Here is an 18,267-nt window from a genome sequence, read left to right as displayed (position 1 = left end):
CGCAGACATAAACATCGTCCAGGTAGGGGCTGGATCCTCTGAGGTCCACATTATTAGACTGAATACGTCACAAAAAAAGTTGCCATTTTGCTTTTAAATGTACGTCTTTTATCTTTTGATCTATAATTTAAAAAAAAAACTACTTCAACATAAGGTTTAAAAACATGAAGTGAAAATCTTGTGCAGTGTAGCATCTCCACTTGTTGTGTCTATCCTCTCCAGCTGCCCTGTTTTTTCCTCACCCTCACGGAGCTCCTCATGCTGCCCTCGTCACTGTTGTAGGCCTCCACTTCCAACACATGGGAGCTGCTGGTCTCTCTGTCCAGAGCCCTGAGGCCTCTTGTCACCAGCCCGGTCTGTCTGTCTATGCTGAACAGATTGTTGCTGTTCCCTGCATGCGTCCATTTACAGACACACACGCACACACACACACACACACAGACAGAGAGAGTGAGAGAGAGAGAGAGAGAGAGAGAGAGAGAGAGGGAAAGTTAGACATTTTAAGAGACTTCTACAAAAATGCACATTTTAGCATTTAATCTAGTCTCTTGGTTTAGATCATTTAGCTGGAGGCATCTGCCAGTTGGTTGAGATAATTGCAGTTCCTTTGAATGCAAATTAACTTGTTTAAAGAAGCTGTCATTACTGGTATTTTCATTGTAGCAAGATTTGACTTATACACACTGACTGCCTCTCGACAAGAGAGATTACACTGAATACAAGGGGAATTTTCGCACCTGCGCATCAGCATTATCTTGTCACAAAAGCTCGAATTACTAACATTATGGAAGCTTGTTTGAACCCGTTTTGAACAAATGCATTAGCGATGTTACTACAGTAAATTTAATGATTCAGTATAGTCCATCTTTGGAGTTCTTTAAGTACAGTTGTTTTTTGAGCAAGGAGACCATGTGCAAAGGCCAAAATCAAAGGGCAGTAGCTCTTACCGGTGAGGATCCTGTACAGAACTCGGCCATTCTCCCCCTGGTCTGCATCTGTAGCTTGAACCTGTATAAAACACACACAAGCAGAAACTCTGCACTTAGATCAAATAACTTCACGGGGACAAAAAACACAACCAAATCCACAATGATATGTAAACACAAACCATCCAGCTACGTACAGGGAAACAGCAATGACATTAACCTCTCTTCACAGCTGGTACCATTACAAAATTACAACTTTTGTCTTTTTAGGCAGTCGGACAATGATGATGGCAAAATACGCAAGAGCCATAATGACTATCATTATGAGATTTGGTTACCAGTGGGTCTGTTCAGCTGGATGTTCTTTGTTTATCCTAAACAGTTACATCATACTACATTCTTACACATTTTTATTCATTTCGTGGTTTTCTATAAACAGATGGACAAATCAGTATACTTCCTCATTCACCACACATCCACTGGTGCCCAGTGTCTTGTTGCCACAACAACCCCATCAAGGCTTGGCAGTGAGAAACTCTCTCGCTCTATCATGGGGAAACAGCCAGAAGCAGCCAAAAACCCAAACCCAGCGCAGACAGCACGGCTCCACTGCGTACACAGATAAATAGTGGAGCATGCTGGGCTGCTGGTGAATGGGCCATTTCATAAGACTGACTTCTGAATCCAGAGAGGCACAGAGCTGCTGGCACTGGATGAGGCTGACTTCATGTCACACTCTGTGGATGTGTCAAAACCTGTGGAGGGTGCCTACAAAGTGAATATCCAATTGCATACAGAGACAGACACAAAAAACACTTAAGTACATGTACGTGCACTCAGGTACACATAAACAGAAATACACACACACACTCTATCTCTCTCCCTCTCTTTCGCTCTCTCTCTCTCTCTCTCTCTCTCTTGCCCTGTGTGTCCTCCTTTGCTCTCTCTAGCTCCGCCTGTGAAGAGGGGCCCAACTTCAGTCTCATTAGCTTTATAAAGAGATGTGGAGAGGAGAGGAGAAAGAGGAGGAGAGGGGAGGGGGAGACAGGAGAAAAAAAGAGGCTGGGGGTTCACATTGGTGAGTGATGAATAGGGTATTACACAGTGGACTGCACCACTTAGGCCATAAAAGGGGGTGTATAAAGTGTAAGACTACATTGCAGATCCAGATGTTGTAAGTGTAAGCATGGGGAGTGTAAGCACTGAGAGATTATTCACTAAGCCTCTGCATGGCTCAGAAAACACACTATTGTCTTTGGCTCCCTGGGATTAAAACAATAGAGGGATATTTCAACCACGATGTTGTTACCCACATTTTACCCCCTTTTTCCTCCTTGTTCCCCTCTTCCTTCCCAGCATTTCCCCCTCTGTCTCTGGGAAAGTAGCAGTTTAAGGGGGGAAAAACAAGTGAGTGGAGCCAAGAAACAGGTCTGACCTCAGTTACTGGGACTAAACAAGGTGCTGTTTTAAAGAGTCTGTAAAGTGTGGGTGTGAGTATCTATTTTTGAAGGGTTTTATTCCAAATTATGAAAGGCTCAATGTGAAGAAAAATGTTAATTACTTAGCATTTTAGCGGTAAATATGATCAAATTCTTTCAAATCTTTAGGTTGCAAGATCGTTAACATCTCATGACTGTCTCTTAAATCCGCTTTTAATGTCTGCTGTGAAGTCTCATGTTGGAATGAAACCTGAAGTCCACATTTGGACATGTGAGCTGCTTGACATGTGCTTGAGTAGCTGCACATTGTCTAAGGGATTATGTTGAGGCTTTCATATGCATTTGGTTTAGTATGATTGGGACTTATTTTGGAACGTGCATATGACTATTAGTGAAAAGAGGGTGCGCATCTGACATCTATGAACCGTTGGTGTATTCCCAATTTTCCCATTTCTTCTTCCGCTGTGTAGATAATACAGAGAAAAATACCATACATCAGAGACCACTGAGAGGCAATAAAAGGCAAAAAAAAATGTAATAAGCATTTGCTAGTGTGCTACAAAGAAATTGCTAGAGAAGTAGCAAGCACACAATTGGTCAAACTTTACAAATGTGAATAGGTTAGACAAAGTATGCTTGTGAAGAAGTTAAGAAATTAGTTCATTGTTTCAAAACTTGCTGAGCAGTCAGATCTGGAGGAGCAACAATGTGGGGTGATAGAGAGGGAGAGTACCTTACAGCTAAGCTGCCAAGCTTAAGAGCAGCGTGCCTAATCACCAATATGTGCAGTATAGCCTACAGTATGTGTGGGTGAGAAAGAAAGTTTGTGTTTGAATAGCTGTGTGGGTGTGTGTGTGTGTGTGTGTGTGTGTGTGTGTGTGTGTGTGTGTGTGTGTGTGTGTGTGTGTGTTGTAGCGTATGTGCTCGGAGGCGCTGACTAATGAACTGACTCTCTAACGAGCCATCCTGCTCCACTGGCCTTTTCACAGCTTTGCTGGCATTTGGTCTTAAAAATAATTTCACGTCCCACTGTGTTTCCCTTAAACCGATAAGCCATGCTTTGTCTCCGCTGAATTAGGGACAATGACATTTACAAATGTTACTATGCTGAAGATGGGGGCACACAGAATGAGGGGGGGATAATTGGAGACTGGGGTAGAAGAGGTGGGTGCCTTGCATTTTACAAGGGGCATTTTAATAAACCCAATTTGTTTTACATTGAAGAAAGCCTGTCAAGCATTGACTGTTTTGTAGTCCTTGATGTAATAGCTACATAATTGCCGAAAATGCCAAACACTCACCACATCTGCATGTGCATGCAAGCGTTTCTGTGTACATTTGTGCGTGTGTGTGTTTATTGTATGCCCTTGAGTGTATGATCCCAATAAAGTGAAAATAAGCAACTAAATAAACCTACTCAGCTTGGTTAGGCTTGACTAGTGAGGCAAAACATGGCATATCAAGAGAGCTGCACCTGATATACGCTGATAGACTTTGATAGAGGGTGACCACACACACACTCTCTCTCTCTCTCTCTCAAACATTGCCACATACTAGGAAACAAACAAATACACACGTCCTCTCTGAAGCATCCTGACATAATCCTCCAAAATAATGTTGTTTTCTCCATCCAGGGCTAAGACAACATGAACACCACTGAGCCAGGCTCCAACTTCACCTTCACCTCCGGCACAGAAAACGTCACTCTGTCGGGCCTGACAACCACCGCCATCTCTCCCACCATCCCACAGCCTCCGTCCTATTCTTCAGACATCCACGACCCAGAATTCACCATCATGGTGGTGCTGGGCTTATCGCTGCTGCTGGCAGGGTTAGCAGCCTTCCTGGCGGTGTGCCGGCGCTCTGAACAGGATGGGGACTCTGAGGCTAGCTGCAGCCCAGGGGAGAGCTTGACCCGTGGACGAAGCCGGTCCAGTGAACCCCAGCTCAAGGTGTGGAAGAGACTGGGCTCATATCGGCGTTCATACAACCTGTCCTTCAGACGACCGCCACATCGCAGACCGCACGAGCGCGAGAGCACACATGCGCCCCAGTCGCCGGCTGGACAGACACCACAGTCGGAGGCCAGTGTGGAGCCCCACCTCACTATGCCATGTCTATTCGACTATGTCACTGAAATCTGACTTGAGACTCACTTCTCCCAAAAATGTGATACACTGTATATTTTATGGTTGGTGCTGCGAACATCACTAATATCAGGTGTGGGTGAAGAGAGTACATGAACAGAAGTTTTCGCATTTGTTTTAAGATACTTTGATTGCTAGGTGGATGAGGTTTGCTACAAAATAAGGTCTCGGCCATAGACGGTCTTCCAGATGACATCACAGTTCTGCACCGTATACACTGGAGGTGAATATGATTTAATCCCACATCAACTAAATTCAATTACAACACTCAAGATAAGGATTGGACGCATCATCAAATCTCTCTTTCTGCCCTGGATTACATTTGGTCTGATTTGATTACATCCAAAGAATAACAGCAGAGCGGGGCAAACTTAAGTCTCAAATGACAGCAGTTCAGTTAAAGCTACATGACAAAAACAGCTTTTAGTTTTCACCAATCATTCAAGGTCCAGGGACAAGCTCCTGTTGCTTTACATCACACTGCTAATTATTCTGGTGCTTTAAACCCCGTCCATCAGGTAATTCATGTGAATTAAGACAAAAACTATGAATTATTTTATACTGTGATTTCATGCAGGTCTCAAAAAATGATGTGTCATCAATACTGACAAGACAAATGCAACCTGAGCCAAAAACGAGACCACTCTGTAATAGATTCTGTGTTTTGTAATTGTTACGTTAAGAATTAAATTTACATTTAAGTTCAACTGGTGAAAGTATGTTAAGTTTCCAGATATACACAACACTAAAGTGTGTGTTTTTCTACCTGGAGGATGCTGGTTCCCCGGGGCACGCTCTCCAGTATGCTGGTCTCATAGCTGTTTTGGAGGAAGATGGGTCTGTTGTCGTTAACATCCTGCACCTCGACAAACACAGTGGCTGTACCTGTCCTCCTGCTGCCCGCTGGTCCGTTGTCTATGTGCAGAAACAGACACAGTCACACACATCAGCTGCAATCATTCAGGTTGATGCTAACGCTAGGATAGATGCCAGGAAAACTGAAATATTCATTTCATGGCAGTATCACAGGCTAAAGCCAAAGAATAAGAATAAAAATGTTCAAAATCTGAATCATATCATTACAACAAATATGAAAATGGAACGGGCTCTGTATTAATATGTGACATTAAACGATCCATTAATCTTCTCTGAGAAAAGAAGAGAAACCAAAAATAGCTTGCTGTAAAGACGTACAACTGGTACATTGTTGGCTCATCAAAACTTCATTTTCTGCTGCTTGTGAATTAGGACAATATGTGTAATTCTGCTCTCTTGTACAGTTTTACATTATCTCTACCTCCTCTCCCCTCTCTTGTTTCTCTGGCCCCCTTAGCAGATAAGCCACCCTGACTCACTGGTTTCCAAAACAGGAAAACCTCAGAGTTTTTGTTCTTTTTTTTTTTTTTTCAAACAGGAACAAAGGCAGTTGAGCAATAGTCTGAAATCACTGCAGATGTGCAGGCATAGCTTTTTTTTTTTTTTTTTTCATCATTGTCATACACAAGTAGAGAGGAGCAGCTTTGAAGATGACAAACAAAACAAGTAAGAAGGAAAGAAAAGTGTGAAAAGAAAACAAGCTCTATTATAACAAATACAAACAAAGGCTATGTAAAAAAAAAAAGAAAAAAAAAAGAAAAAAAAAGGAGGATGATACAAGATGATAAAGGTTTTCTATCATTTTGACAAGATATGAATTTGTCACACACCAATCGCTTCTACGACCAGAGAGTATGCTGCCTGGGTCTCTCTGTCCAGGCCGACCACTGTCCGAACGACTCCGTCTCTGAAGCCCACGCTGAATTTACCGTCCTGATTACCACCTGAAAATACAAAACACAAGCACACTTCCAAATGAATTCACAGAATACTAGTGAAAAAATACCTATTCACATACATACAATACAGCTACGATACTAAAAGAAAATTTCATGCAAGAGGAGCTCACCTCATATACAAATTCACACAGAGATGGATGGATGGACAAAGGTACTGAACGTGCACATAGTCCCCATATCTGTACAACACCGTAGCCCACAAACACACTAAACACCTCCCACTGTGACCTCTGACCTGTGATGAAGTAGCTAAGCTCGGCGTTGAGGCCAGCGTCGTTGTCAGAGCAGCTGAGGCGCGTTACAATGTGGTCTCTAGGGACACTCTCCTTCAGGGAAACATTGTACACGCGAGGGTTGAAGGTGGGCGTCTCATCATTTACATCCAGAACTGACGCACGCACACAAACACACAGACAGAGAGACATGAGGACACACAAAAAGATGAGTACATGAGGACAAATAGGGCAGCAGGGCGGTGCAGTGAGTAGAGAGACAAATATTAAAAGGATTCAGGGTCTGGTGTTTGTGCTGAACCCGCTCTGTTCTACAGCTGACCTCTGACTTCCCTGTGAAGTTAAGAGACCAGTGTCTATGAAACAGTTCAAAATATTTTGATGCAACTGACTCATCTGATTCATTTGAGAAACGCCCCGAAAACCTTATTCAATTTTTCCATTCCTTTTTTTTTGTTTGTTTTTTAACCACGTTAACACCAGTCAAACCAACTGTCTCTTTGAGTATTTTCTTATTTTCACAAAAGCCACCAGCAGGTGGTAGCATCCTTCTCAGCAGAATCCTGAGAGGTCGGTGGTTAACTATCTGTCATACTGAAGTAACCCCTCACGTCACCCAGATTGCAGTCATACCGTGGCTTGGCAGTTTCATATGTGCGGTAATTTCAGAGAGAGCAAAAGGGAAATCAAACCCAGTTTGTCATCATCAACCAGCGACTCTCACCTGTGACAGTGAGGGTTGAAGTGGACGTGCGAGGGAACCTTCCAGCGTCGTAGGCTATAATCCTCAAATGGTACTGTCCAATCTGCTCACGATCCAGGATTGCCGTGGAGGTGAGAATGCCAGTGGTGGTGTTCAGGTAGAAGTCGAGGCGCGGCATACCCATCTGCAACGCCATGGTAATCAAACCGTTCTTATCCTCATCTGGGTCCTCCACCTGGACCTGGAGGGGAAACATCACATGAGAAAATCATTCATCTCCAGTGTTCCTCAAAAATTACTTGGAGAAAAATACATATATATATATATAAATTAATTCATGCTGGCTAAATGACCATATAAATTATTGTTCAACTTCACCCCTAAATATTTAGTCAATATAAGTCTCCCTGGAGCATTTGGTAACAAATAATAATAAATCTGTTAGCAACTCTTAAATCTTAAAAAGAAAATAGAAAAACTGAATTTCTATCCTTTTTAAATGCCATCATACTTGAATATATTCTTATGTTTTACCTTAAAAACTGAGGATCCAATGTGTAGTCCCTCTGGCACTTCAGCCACAAAGGGCAGGTTGAGAAAGGTTGGGTCATTGTCATTGAGATCCAGCAGGTTGACAAATACCGTGGTGCTTGCTGATGCACGTAGTGGAGGTGTACCACCTAAAGGGGGCGTCAGAGGGACATATAAAGACAAACATACACACACACACACACACCCCACATCTCACGGTCAAAGGAGTTTATTAGCCACAGTAAAAAGTTTCATGGTCAACATAAAACTTGAGGAATGAGGCTTGGAGAAAGAGGGTAATCGTTCAGAATTGAAAGCTCTCTACTGAGAATGATATAACGCAATTTGCGCTTGCTTACAGATGTTTTGGTGTTTCATGACTGAGAAAAAAAACTGACACGGACATCCCACCACATTCATACACACTACTCACGGTCGACAGCTGAGATGATAATGGCTCTCATGAGTACTGTGTCCCTGGGGTTGGAGCTTTCCCTGTCCAGGGTTACCCCACTGGTGCGGATCTTCCCTGTGCTGCTGTTGATGGTGTAGAAGGGGTTTTCTGGACTGATACTGTACACCACTGTCCCATTTTCCCCATTGTCAGGGTCCACTGCCAACACCTGGAAAAACGAGAGATAAGGAAAACCTTTCTAAATAGTTTCTTTGGCATGAGGTCCTTCAACAACCTCCCTCCCAACAAAAGGTAACTTGCCCATTGCTTGCTGGACCATATACTGTATAAGAATCCTCAAGTTACAGTATATGGCTTAATAAAGGTGGATTAACAAGGAGGATGGGGCAGGAAGGATTTAAGACACAAACAGAGGAAGGATGAGGAAATGAAGGGACGGAAAGAGACAAACAGTAATTGTAATAATAATGGTAATAGTAATGAGAACACCTCACCCCCAGAGCATCTTCACACATGCAACACTTTCCAACTGCTCTAACACATCAGTCAGCTAAAAGAAAAATGGTAACGTCTCTTTTCTGACACAAAGTGGCGATGGGTGATGAATGCGTGAAGCCGGGAGCCTGACTAAAACACTGGCTGATTTTTAAAGAGCTGATCAATTATTCAGTGCGCTGACTAAAAACGCTGGAAACTGGTTAATTGGTCATTAGAGGAACAAAGGTCTTCTAGGTATTTAATTATTAAGGGGACATAGTAGGTAGGCATCTCAGAGGCCCATTGATTAGCAACTGCACAGACAAAGGTAGGTGATATAAGATGTGGGGAAGTGCCAGTTGAACTAATCAATTATGGCCTGAGCAGAGCACATTAAAGCAGAGTGAGAAAATATATTAGCTTAGTCTATAGAACTGTAGCTGTGGACTGACTGCAGATTGGCAGAAAAGCGAATATTATTTTGAAACAAGATATTAGTGTAGGCTCACTGTGTGTGTGTGTGTACGTGTGTGTATAGGTGCTGAATGTAATAGGCTGCAGTGGTGATGGTGGGGTGCTCTGATATTTGAGTGGGCTGATCCTTGCACTGGGCACAGCTACCAAATTCATCGGCTCGCTGGACACCTCCAGGAGGACTCAGCATGTGGCCTCTTGTCACCATGGAAACACTGGCTGGGCCAGAGCTACACTGGGGCCAATTACAGGACTGAAAGCCTGGGTGGTCCATTTTATTGAAAAATGGTCATAGGGGCAACAGTGTCTGTCCACTGAGCGCAGAGAGTCACATACAGTATGCATCGCATCGCTGGATGCACCATGAATGAACTCAACTGAGGAATGTCTACAAGAGAACAGGAATAAGTGGAAAATGTAGCAACATTTTAGCAGCGCAACACTTGTATCTTTCATTTCCCTTTCCTCACCATTTCTCCATTCCACTCTCTTGCTCCGCAAGATGGGTTCTCGCTTCCTTCTATGCCTCGCAGCTGAATAATTTCCTATGCGTATGACTGCAGGCTACATTTTAATTAGCAATCGGACTCCCTTAATTACACTCACTGACGCCTCTTTAATTAATGGACAATCAGGACTTAATTAACAACAACACATTGCCAAAGACACCAACAGGACAATGAGAGAGTTTGGGGTAATATTAGAGTGTTTACTTTGTGATTACCTATATAGTAATGACTATTTGTCCATCAATAGGGGAGGAGTATGAATGTAGATACACCCCTCAAAATGCCGTTTTCATGTACAGTATGTCTTTAATGATCTTCCAGTGAAAATGATCCAGACTCTTTGATCACTCTGCTCTGAAACCAAGCACTTTTATTAAACCCCACACCTTTCGCCTGATTCAAGTTTGCAAAGTCAGAGTAATCACAGCTTAAAATCAATAAATCCAAAAAGCACCACTCAAGGATACTTGGGTTCTTTCTACATTTGAGTATAAAGAGTAGAAGCCAACATTTCAGTTAGTTGATTCCAAATGCTTCAAGCACCACCAATCATACTCGAAATAAACAACAAACGCTGGAATTATTGTTCCGGTGTGTTCATTCGTGTCGTTCACATGACCATTTAATTAATTGCCAGCTAATCAACCAGGTAAAGTTCTCCAAGTTGGGCAAGGTGCACTCACAGAGATAACATCCGTGTTTATTGGGCTCATCTCCACTACGTTTGCATGGTATGGCTCATCCTTCCACACAGGTGCGTTGTCATTGATGTCCAGGATAGTAATGTTCACCTAAAAGAAAAGTGGGGGAGAGGGAAATTAAGGTCAATGAGAAATGACCTATATGATGTCAGTTATATAAAAGACCTTGGACCATCACACAAACCAAAAATAGTAGAAGATATGCCGCACGTTCAACAGAATCTAATTATACCCAGAAGGATTAGGATTAGTAAATTTGTGTTTTCTGTGACCTCCACGTAGGATCATATGAATGATGGCAACAAAGCTGTTACCGTGGCGATGCCAGTCTTCTGCTGAGGGCCCACCCCTCCATCTACTGCTCTGACTATCAGGATGTACTCTGACTTCAGTTCTCGGTCCAGCAGGGCTGTGGTGGTGATCTCTCCTGAAACCCACATGGAATCAGATCAAAAACATGGAAAAAAAAAAAAAAAAAATGCACCAACCAGGGCACCCGAATGATGGGCAGGTGCCATTACAAAGCAGCTTCTCATGTCAGGATGAATTGAGTTAAAAGTCAGAATGAATCACCTCAGATTTACAAACAGCTCTTTAAAGTCTCCAAACTGAGCGTTAGGGAACGCGATATAAGCAAAACCAGCCATAATGTGAATATAAGCAAAGTAAAGAGCCATAAAAGGAAAACGGTATTTCAGACACAGATCTAAATAAACAGAGATACTTAACTTAATTTTCAAGCAAAGTATGAAAGCAAAATTATCTTAAAAAAAAAAAAAGATTAATATCAATTCAAATTCAAAATAGAAAATTGAATCAAATCTTAATAATTATATCTCAATTACAAGAATAAAAGAAGAGTAAAATACACACACTTGCACATTGTGCATACATGCATGCACACACACACACACACACACACACACACACACACACACACACACACACACACACACACACACACACACACCACACCTACCTGAGCGCGAGTTGAGACGGAACTGAGAGGAGCCCTCCAGGGAGTAGATGAGTGAGGCCTGGCCAAACTCCCGGGAGGCGTCCAAATCAGTAGCATTCACAAGCAGCACAGTTGCCCCTGTGGAGGAGAGAGAGGGATGAAGTGAGTGAGACAGAAAGAAAGTTACAACTCACAGAGTGGGAGAAAAGGAAAGAAAAGAAGGGAAAAAATGAACTGAGAGACAGAGTCATGGGGAAAATATGTGAAGTCTAGTAAAGAGGAAAGACAGACAGAGGCAAGCTGCAGAGACAGACTGAAATGGCATTCACAGAGCTAATTTCTTCACCGCCCCCATCCACAGCTCAACTGATGGCATGGCAGTGAGTGGGTTTATGGATTAGTGGATTATCAGCTTGTTTGGCACAGCCCATACTTGGCACAGTCCTGATCAATACTCAGGCAGGCAGGGGGATGAGAGGCTAGCCAGAGCCGCAGGGCTAGCCCTGAGCTCAGCCTTGTAGCCCAAGCCTTAGGCCCCCAGCTCAGCCAAGCTCGGCCAAGCACTTTAGCCATAGTCCTCTAAACCTCAGCCCTGGCCTGAGCTATGTGCTCCTTCAAATCGGGTCCGAAACACAAAAAGTGCCCAGCGTCTGTCTGCTGGAGCTCAGAGAGAGAAAGGGGCGGTCAAATATCTCATTTCCCTGTAGCGACAGAAACTAATCTATTGTCTGGGATAAAAGAGTCTTCTGAATGCATGCATGAGAATGAATATAGCAGCCGGTGATTTCGCCTTGAATAGTCAACACCCTGCATTCTTACTGAGCATTTTAAAACATTATGCAAAATCACAACAAATAAGACAGTAGAGGCCAGAGGAAGCAAATAAGATAAAACATAAAAATATGCCCCCAAGAAAGCAGAGCTATTGGTGAATACGCTAATAGTAAAGCAATTGAAATAAGAGGAAAATGTATATGCTACACACTATAATCTGTTTGGAGTGTTTAAGTGCTGTGTTAGTTGTACAGACCAGAAAAATGCATTGTAGCAACTAAACTGTAACCCCAAATGTATAAACTCACCAGCAATAATGTTCTCTGGGATTTTGACGATGTAGGACGGCTTGCTGAACTCTGGTGGGTTGTCATTTTCATCCTGGAGGAGGTATAAACATCAACAACAGCTCAAATCAATGAGCTAAACAATGTGAATATGCAAATGATGCATAAAAAATAGAAACTAAAAAGGGTTTGAAGCTGTCATCACACATTAGCACTGAAAATAACATATGTGGGAATTAAGAGATGGCGGAGCGCAAAATGTTTTAAAATAGTTACACGGTGGTAGTAGTAGTATCTCTTAGACGATAGCTAGTCAGTTCATTAAACAGTAAATGCAATTAGCTGAACTAACTTACTACTATAGACTACTGGAATCATGCAAAATCTGAATAATAGACAAGGATATCAAATTAAACATTATCATTGATGGAATTACCTCACACAAAGGCTGATCAAGACCTGTAATTTGACAGCCATGCCTACAACATGGAACGGCATCCACTGTCATATGGACTTCCCCAGAGCATTTATATTTCTCACAGCCTCCCACTCATTGAATTAGACTCTATTTCATACCAACGCATCCAGTTGTGTGGCTATTTGCAGAGAGGCTCCCCACTGTTTGAGCTGCTGAGAAATGTTAACACTTAAACAACAGTCACTGGCACCATTATCTATCTGGGCTCTGTGTTACACTGGTGCAAAGCATTGTGTGTGTGTATTGCTGCCAGTGACTGATAAACCCCTGTGGTGTGAGTCACGACACTGTGGAGGACAGAGAGAGAGATACGGAGACATAGAGGGAATACAGAATTGTGCACATCTCTCCCTATTGGTTTTTGCATTCTAGCATAGATCTCTTCATTGTTTAACACAGTATTTCTCCCTCATGTAGAATGTATATAGATATGCTTTCTGCCCTTGCATATCAAAGAATATTCCAGCTGGATTCATCTATTCTACTCTGTCATTTCTTCTTTTATGACGAAAAAGTTCCATCTATAATGGATGTCTATCAGGGGAAATGATCTTAAGAGCCAGGAGAGATCCTGGTTATGAGCTCTGGCTGCTCATTATACTTTTACTGCTGTATTTATAGTATCTTAGAAAAAAACAAAACAAAAAAAACATTCACGTTAACTATTCAAACATGAAAAGAAAAGCAAAGAAACAGACAAAATCATTTAAAGGATAACACCTGACACAGTCTGTTATACAGTGAGTTCACCGTGTGTTGCAGAGGCTTTAGATTAATTCCATCGGGACCTTCTCAAAACTGCAGAGTAAGATTCTCACAGTGTAACAGAAAAACACCAGAAACCAGAAACTTCTACTGTCTATACAATAAACCATTTCTGATCTATTGTGTGTGAGTGTCAGGGCAAGACTTAACTAATGACTAATGTCTTAAAATTAGATCCCTCGATAATCAAAGATGGATGCAAGTGGATGCAAAATCAGCAATGCAATGTAGCAACATGTGTTATCGCTAATTGTGATAGGTATAAGATACATGACTGCATACTACTGGGGTAATATAGAACAGCAAAAAAAAAACGCAGTATTTGAACATGTGCCAAAAGGTTGTTTAAAAAAAATCCACTGTCTTAAAAAAAAACACATTATGTAACTAGTTGTTGTGTAACTAGCTTGTTGACATATATCATGTTTTTAGCAAATGATAATTTAGACACAGATATGGAAAAACATAGTGTAAGTAACATGGCATACATGAGAAAATAGCACATAAGATTTAGGGAAGAGAAAATCAATATTAAATGCAATCAGGCTGCAGGGAAACATGCAACAGAAACAGCAGCAATATCTTGTAGCAGAGTATCTTCTTTTTTTAAGTCTTTAATATGTTAAACCATCTCTGAACCACTGTTTCTCTATCTCTCTCTGTGTGTGTGGGTGTGTGTGTGTGTGTGTGTGTGTGTGCGCGCGCAGATGGCTGTGACTTTTTCCACTGCCTTAAAATAAGACATTTAGCGATAAGACTGACAAAAGCAAGCGAACTGGAAGCTCAGATAGCTGCACAGTCTGTGATAAAAATGCAAACAAAGCTGCAGTCAGACATGGATCAAAAGGTACTCATAATAATATAGAATAATGAAACGCAATATGTAAGTGAAGTCGAAGACATGTGTTACAATCCAGCATGAGCTGGCTGACACCTGTCACACACTGGATCAGCATTTAGATAAGTGAAAGAAAGCTTAGTCTTTATTCAGAACATAAGATGTAACAGCTCCACAAGTTCCTCTGAGGGCACAAGTCTCAGACCCCGAAGTTTTTCAGAGTCACATCTGGGGGGGAAGTTAAATGAAAAGGTTCCTGTAAAAGTTTGGAGATCGTGCCTTTGAACGTGGGGAGACTGTAAGGATTTTGTCACAGGGTGTGTCTGCCGCGGCAACAAGAGAGTCATTAAATACTTTCTGAAAAAAGCTTGAGGATTTATAAAAAAAAATGTGTGAATTAGAAAAGATTCTCAGCTAAGAGGAAAAGAGTTATCAACAAGTTTTTAACTTTTTAAGCACCTTTCTGGAAGCAAAAAAAACAAACACTGTCACATAATTAGGAAGATTCAAAAAAAAAAATACTAACAATGGCAGTGAAGACTTCTATAACTGTACACAAATTTGGTAGCCTTAATTACAGTATTGAGAATAAATATAAACACAAAATACATGGACAACAGAGAGCTGCAACATATATCAGCAAACATGAAGAAGACTCCATTACACACCAGTATGAGCATAAGGGATCAATTTGCATCCTGCGAGGTACTGGTTTTTATATTTATTACCGGCCACAGCAGTAGTGTTGGTATTGTTTTCCACATCCATTCATTAAAGATGAATTCACATTTATTCATAACATTTTATTTTACAATTTTTCAATCAGTGCATGGATTTCATAAAAAGCCTGTCATTTTACTGACATGGAAAAGGGTTCATCTAGTGACTGAATACAGGTGGATCTGCACTGCGCTTGGTTGAGGGCCGCTGGGATACCAGTAATAGTTGTGTAGCAAAAATATGTAACGGACCATGTATGTATAAAAATACGGTTGTTCGTGTATCTGTAGTGCTAAGAGATTGTCCCATAGGCTGGACATGTTGAACAATGATAATGAATGAAAAATAGACGCTTGCTCTGCCGGTTTGAGGATTTGGTCAGACTGTCCCGACCTCAGTGAGCTCTGTGTAAGAAATGAAATTACACTGCAGTGGCTGGGGTCTGACTCTGAAACTGTTTTTGTTTCTGAGAACATTTATCCAACCCTCTGATCCATATCAGTGACATTAAACATCAAAAAACATCTACTAGTGGATTTATATCAATATAAGCAAGAACACTGGAGTGGTTTCCCTTACAGGGAAAATATGTCTTCCTCTTAGTAATACTGTGAAATCAATATGAACCTCCTAACTTTTTATAGATAAAGCAAGACTTCTGAATACTTGCTATATGCACTAAACAAAGTATATGGCAAGACATGACAGTAGGGACATCATTTCATTTCATACATCTTTTCATCTGTGAGAAGTTATAAACATTCCTGGGTTATATATCCTGTCATCAAACTGTACAAGAGGGATTTTAATGTGTTTTTAAACTTTACAGCTAACACACCACATGTTGTCACTTTTAATAAGAACAGAAGACAAGTGTATGTGTATTGTTATTAAGGTGGGTTGTAAATTTGACCACAATCTGGAGATACTAACTAACTAAGTACCAGCTTGTAGAAAAGATCTCTCACAGCTTGAATATGATTGTAGAAGATTATATTTGGGTAAGGCCCATAGATTGTTGGAAAGTGCTGACAGAGACTGCTGTGAAGTTGTTTCAGTTTAATATTTTCGTTCTGTTTTAGATGTGACCATTCATAAAAGTACTAAGGTGTGTGTGTCCATGTAAATGCCTATGTGTCCGTATTCATGTGTCCGTGTGCATGTTGCAGGGTCGTACTTACAATCACCTCCACTGTGACAGTGACGGTGCTGTTCAGGGCTGGGTTCCCCCCATCTTTGGCCATTACTGTCAAGTAGATCATCCCTTTGGGAACCTGCTCGTAGTCGAGAGGCCTGGTCACACTGATCACTGGTGGGGGGGGGGTGACACACACACACACACACACACACACACACAGATGGAGAAAGGTGAGGTTTTGTGCTGTATGTGATCTACAGCAACATCACTGCTTAGTTTTAGGTCAAATAGCAAACAACAAACAAAAATGATACGAGCGTAAACAGGTTACGCTCAACTTAAAATGTGAGTTTAGCTGGTCTGAACATCCACAACGTCCCTGTCAATATTGTAAATGGAATAATCAACCGTATCAAAGATTGCAGCTTCATGCTCCTAGAGGTGAGTGTACCTGCGTAGCCCTCCACCATGACAATGCTGAAGAAACTGAGGAAGGCTGAGGCTGAAGTGATGGTGTATGTCAGGAAGTTGTTGGGAGGAGAATCCTCATCTGTAGCCTGTGGGTGGGCAGACAGGGGTGGGAGAGTGGAGGATGGCGGTGCCTTTAGCGTATGTCTCAGTGACAGTCAACAGTCCACAGAGAGAGGAAGTTTTGAGTGAGTAGCACAAGAAAACATACAGGGTGACAGGACAGATGCTGCGGTAGACAGCGCTAATATTTATATGTATATGTTTCCACAGCATGGGTGCGTGTGGGTCTGTGCATGTGTGAAGCCAGGAAGCCGTCAGTCAGTGATGGCATATTATTGGACAGATTAAGGCTGATTCTGGCTATTAGTGACGCAGGCGTCAATACTGGATGAACACCAACCGAGCCAAGACAAGCCAAGCAGGCAGAGGACAGATGAAACCATACTTTGCAGGGCTAATCCACAACAACAATGATGACACCCCCTCATTATTCTTGAGTTGGCAGGAACTTAAACATGAGTCCTCCGGCTGTGAGGAGAGTCTACTGGGTCTCACTGGCATCATTAGAGGCTGGACAGGTTGTCAGAAACACTCACTTATATCTCTCAGTAACACGCATACATCTACTCTTTGATTTAATGCCAAAACGTTGAGTAAGCAATACCTTTCTTCCCCCACAATGCAGTCAGCCGCGTTTTTCTCTTCCAGACTTCTTCCTATATCACATTTCGACAAATACTTTCATATTAGATTGCCATTTACCACTCAAAGGTAAGAAGAGTTGGGGGCAGCAAATCAAATAGATGAGCGGCAAAGGAAGTAAAGGAATAAGAAGTGTGGAGAAAATGAGAAAAAGGTTTAGCTGTTGGAAAGCATAAGTACTGTAGTAGGAGGCACACACCTCCCAGGCATTGTTTGGAAGAAGAAAGAAGCAAACAGCTGAAAAGCCTCTCTTTGCTTTGTCTCTCACAACACATCCTCTCCCTCTATCTATTTCAGTCTTTTGCCTCTCTCCTCCTTCTCTGCCTGTTTTCGGGGGTAGCGTGTGAGTAGGTGTGTGTGTTCTTGCGTGTGTGTGTGTGTGTGTGTATTGTAGATTCCAGGGCATATCGCTGACACACAGAATTGTGCGACTGGTTTAATATCAGCGGCGTTTAAAGTTAGCTCAGACTAATCAAACACAGGGAGCCAAGCGTTGAGCCGGGTCCTCAGCTCAACTCCCACAACGTAAACGCCAGCCACCGCGGTGCACTGGGGCAGGGTAAGTCACCGCTGTACCTGCTGCCACAAGGGACATAATAGCATTTCTCTCCAGAGCTCAATCAAAGGAAACGCTGAGCCATTAGTTACCATTGTGCCTGTGTACCTCTGCCTTTTCGTGTGGCAGTGACTGATGACCAACACAGCGGGGCAACCTGTTCTTCACACAAACACATGACTCCATGATT

The 18,267-nt window shown here is 42.1% G+C and overlaps 1 protein-coding gene across 1 annotated transcript in view; it reads right to left on the bottom strand.

Annotated features, from left to right (window-relative positions):
- The window catches only part of LOC111220587 (cadherin-23-like), a 163,985-nt gene that overhangs the window by 33,659 nt on the left and 112,059 nt on the right, over window positions 1–18,267 (bottom strand). The window contains exons 16-29 of the mRNA XM_022743710.1: window positions 16,800–16,905; window positions 16,392–16,519; window positions 12,431–12,503; window positions 11,370–11,486; window positions 10,705–10,817; window positions 10,373–10,480; window positions 8,248–8,437; window positions 7,818–7,963; window positions 7,305–7,524; window positions 6,583–6,735; window positions 6,219–6,332; window positions 5,279–5,427; window positions 948–1,008; window positions 243–391 (exon numbers count right to left, since the gene is read on the bottom strand). Coding sequence (XP_022599431.1) covers window positions 243–391; window positions 948–1,008; window positions 5,279–5,427; window positions 6,219–6,332; window positions 6,583–6,735; window positions 7,305–7,524; window positions 7,818–7,963; window positions 8,248–8,437; window positions 10,373–10,480; window positions 10,705–10,817; window positions 11,370–11,486; window positions 12,431–12,503; window positions 16,392–16,519; window positions 16,800–16,905 — 1,827 coding nt within the window. The remainder of the gene's footprint in view (window positions 1–242; window positions 392–947; window positions 1,009–5,278; window positions 5,428–6,218; window positions 6,333–6,582; window positions 6,736–7,304; window positions 7,525–7,817; window positions 7,964–8,247; window positions 8,438–10,372; window positions 10,481–10,704; window positions 10,818–11,369; window positions 11,487–12,430; window positions 12,504–16,391; window positions 16,520–16,799; window positions 16,906–18,267) is intronic.

This window comes from Seriola dumerili, unplaced genomic scaffold (assembly GCF_002260705.1).
Source record: "Seriola dumerili isolate Sdu_G_001 unplaced genomic scaffold, Sdu_1.0 BDQW01000073.1, whole genome shotgun sequence".
Taxonomy (NCBI): Eukaryota; Metazoa; Chordata; class Actinopteri; order Carangiformes; family Carangidae; genus Seriola; species Seriola dumerili.
The sequence above is the reverse complement of the archived record's forward strand: the minus strand, read 5'-3'. Positions and strand labels throughout refer to the sequence as shown.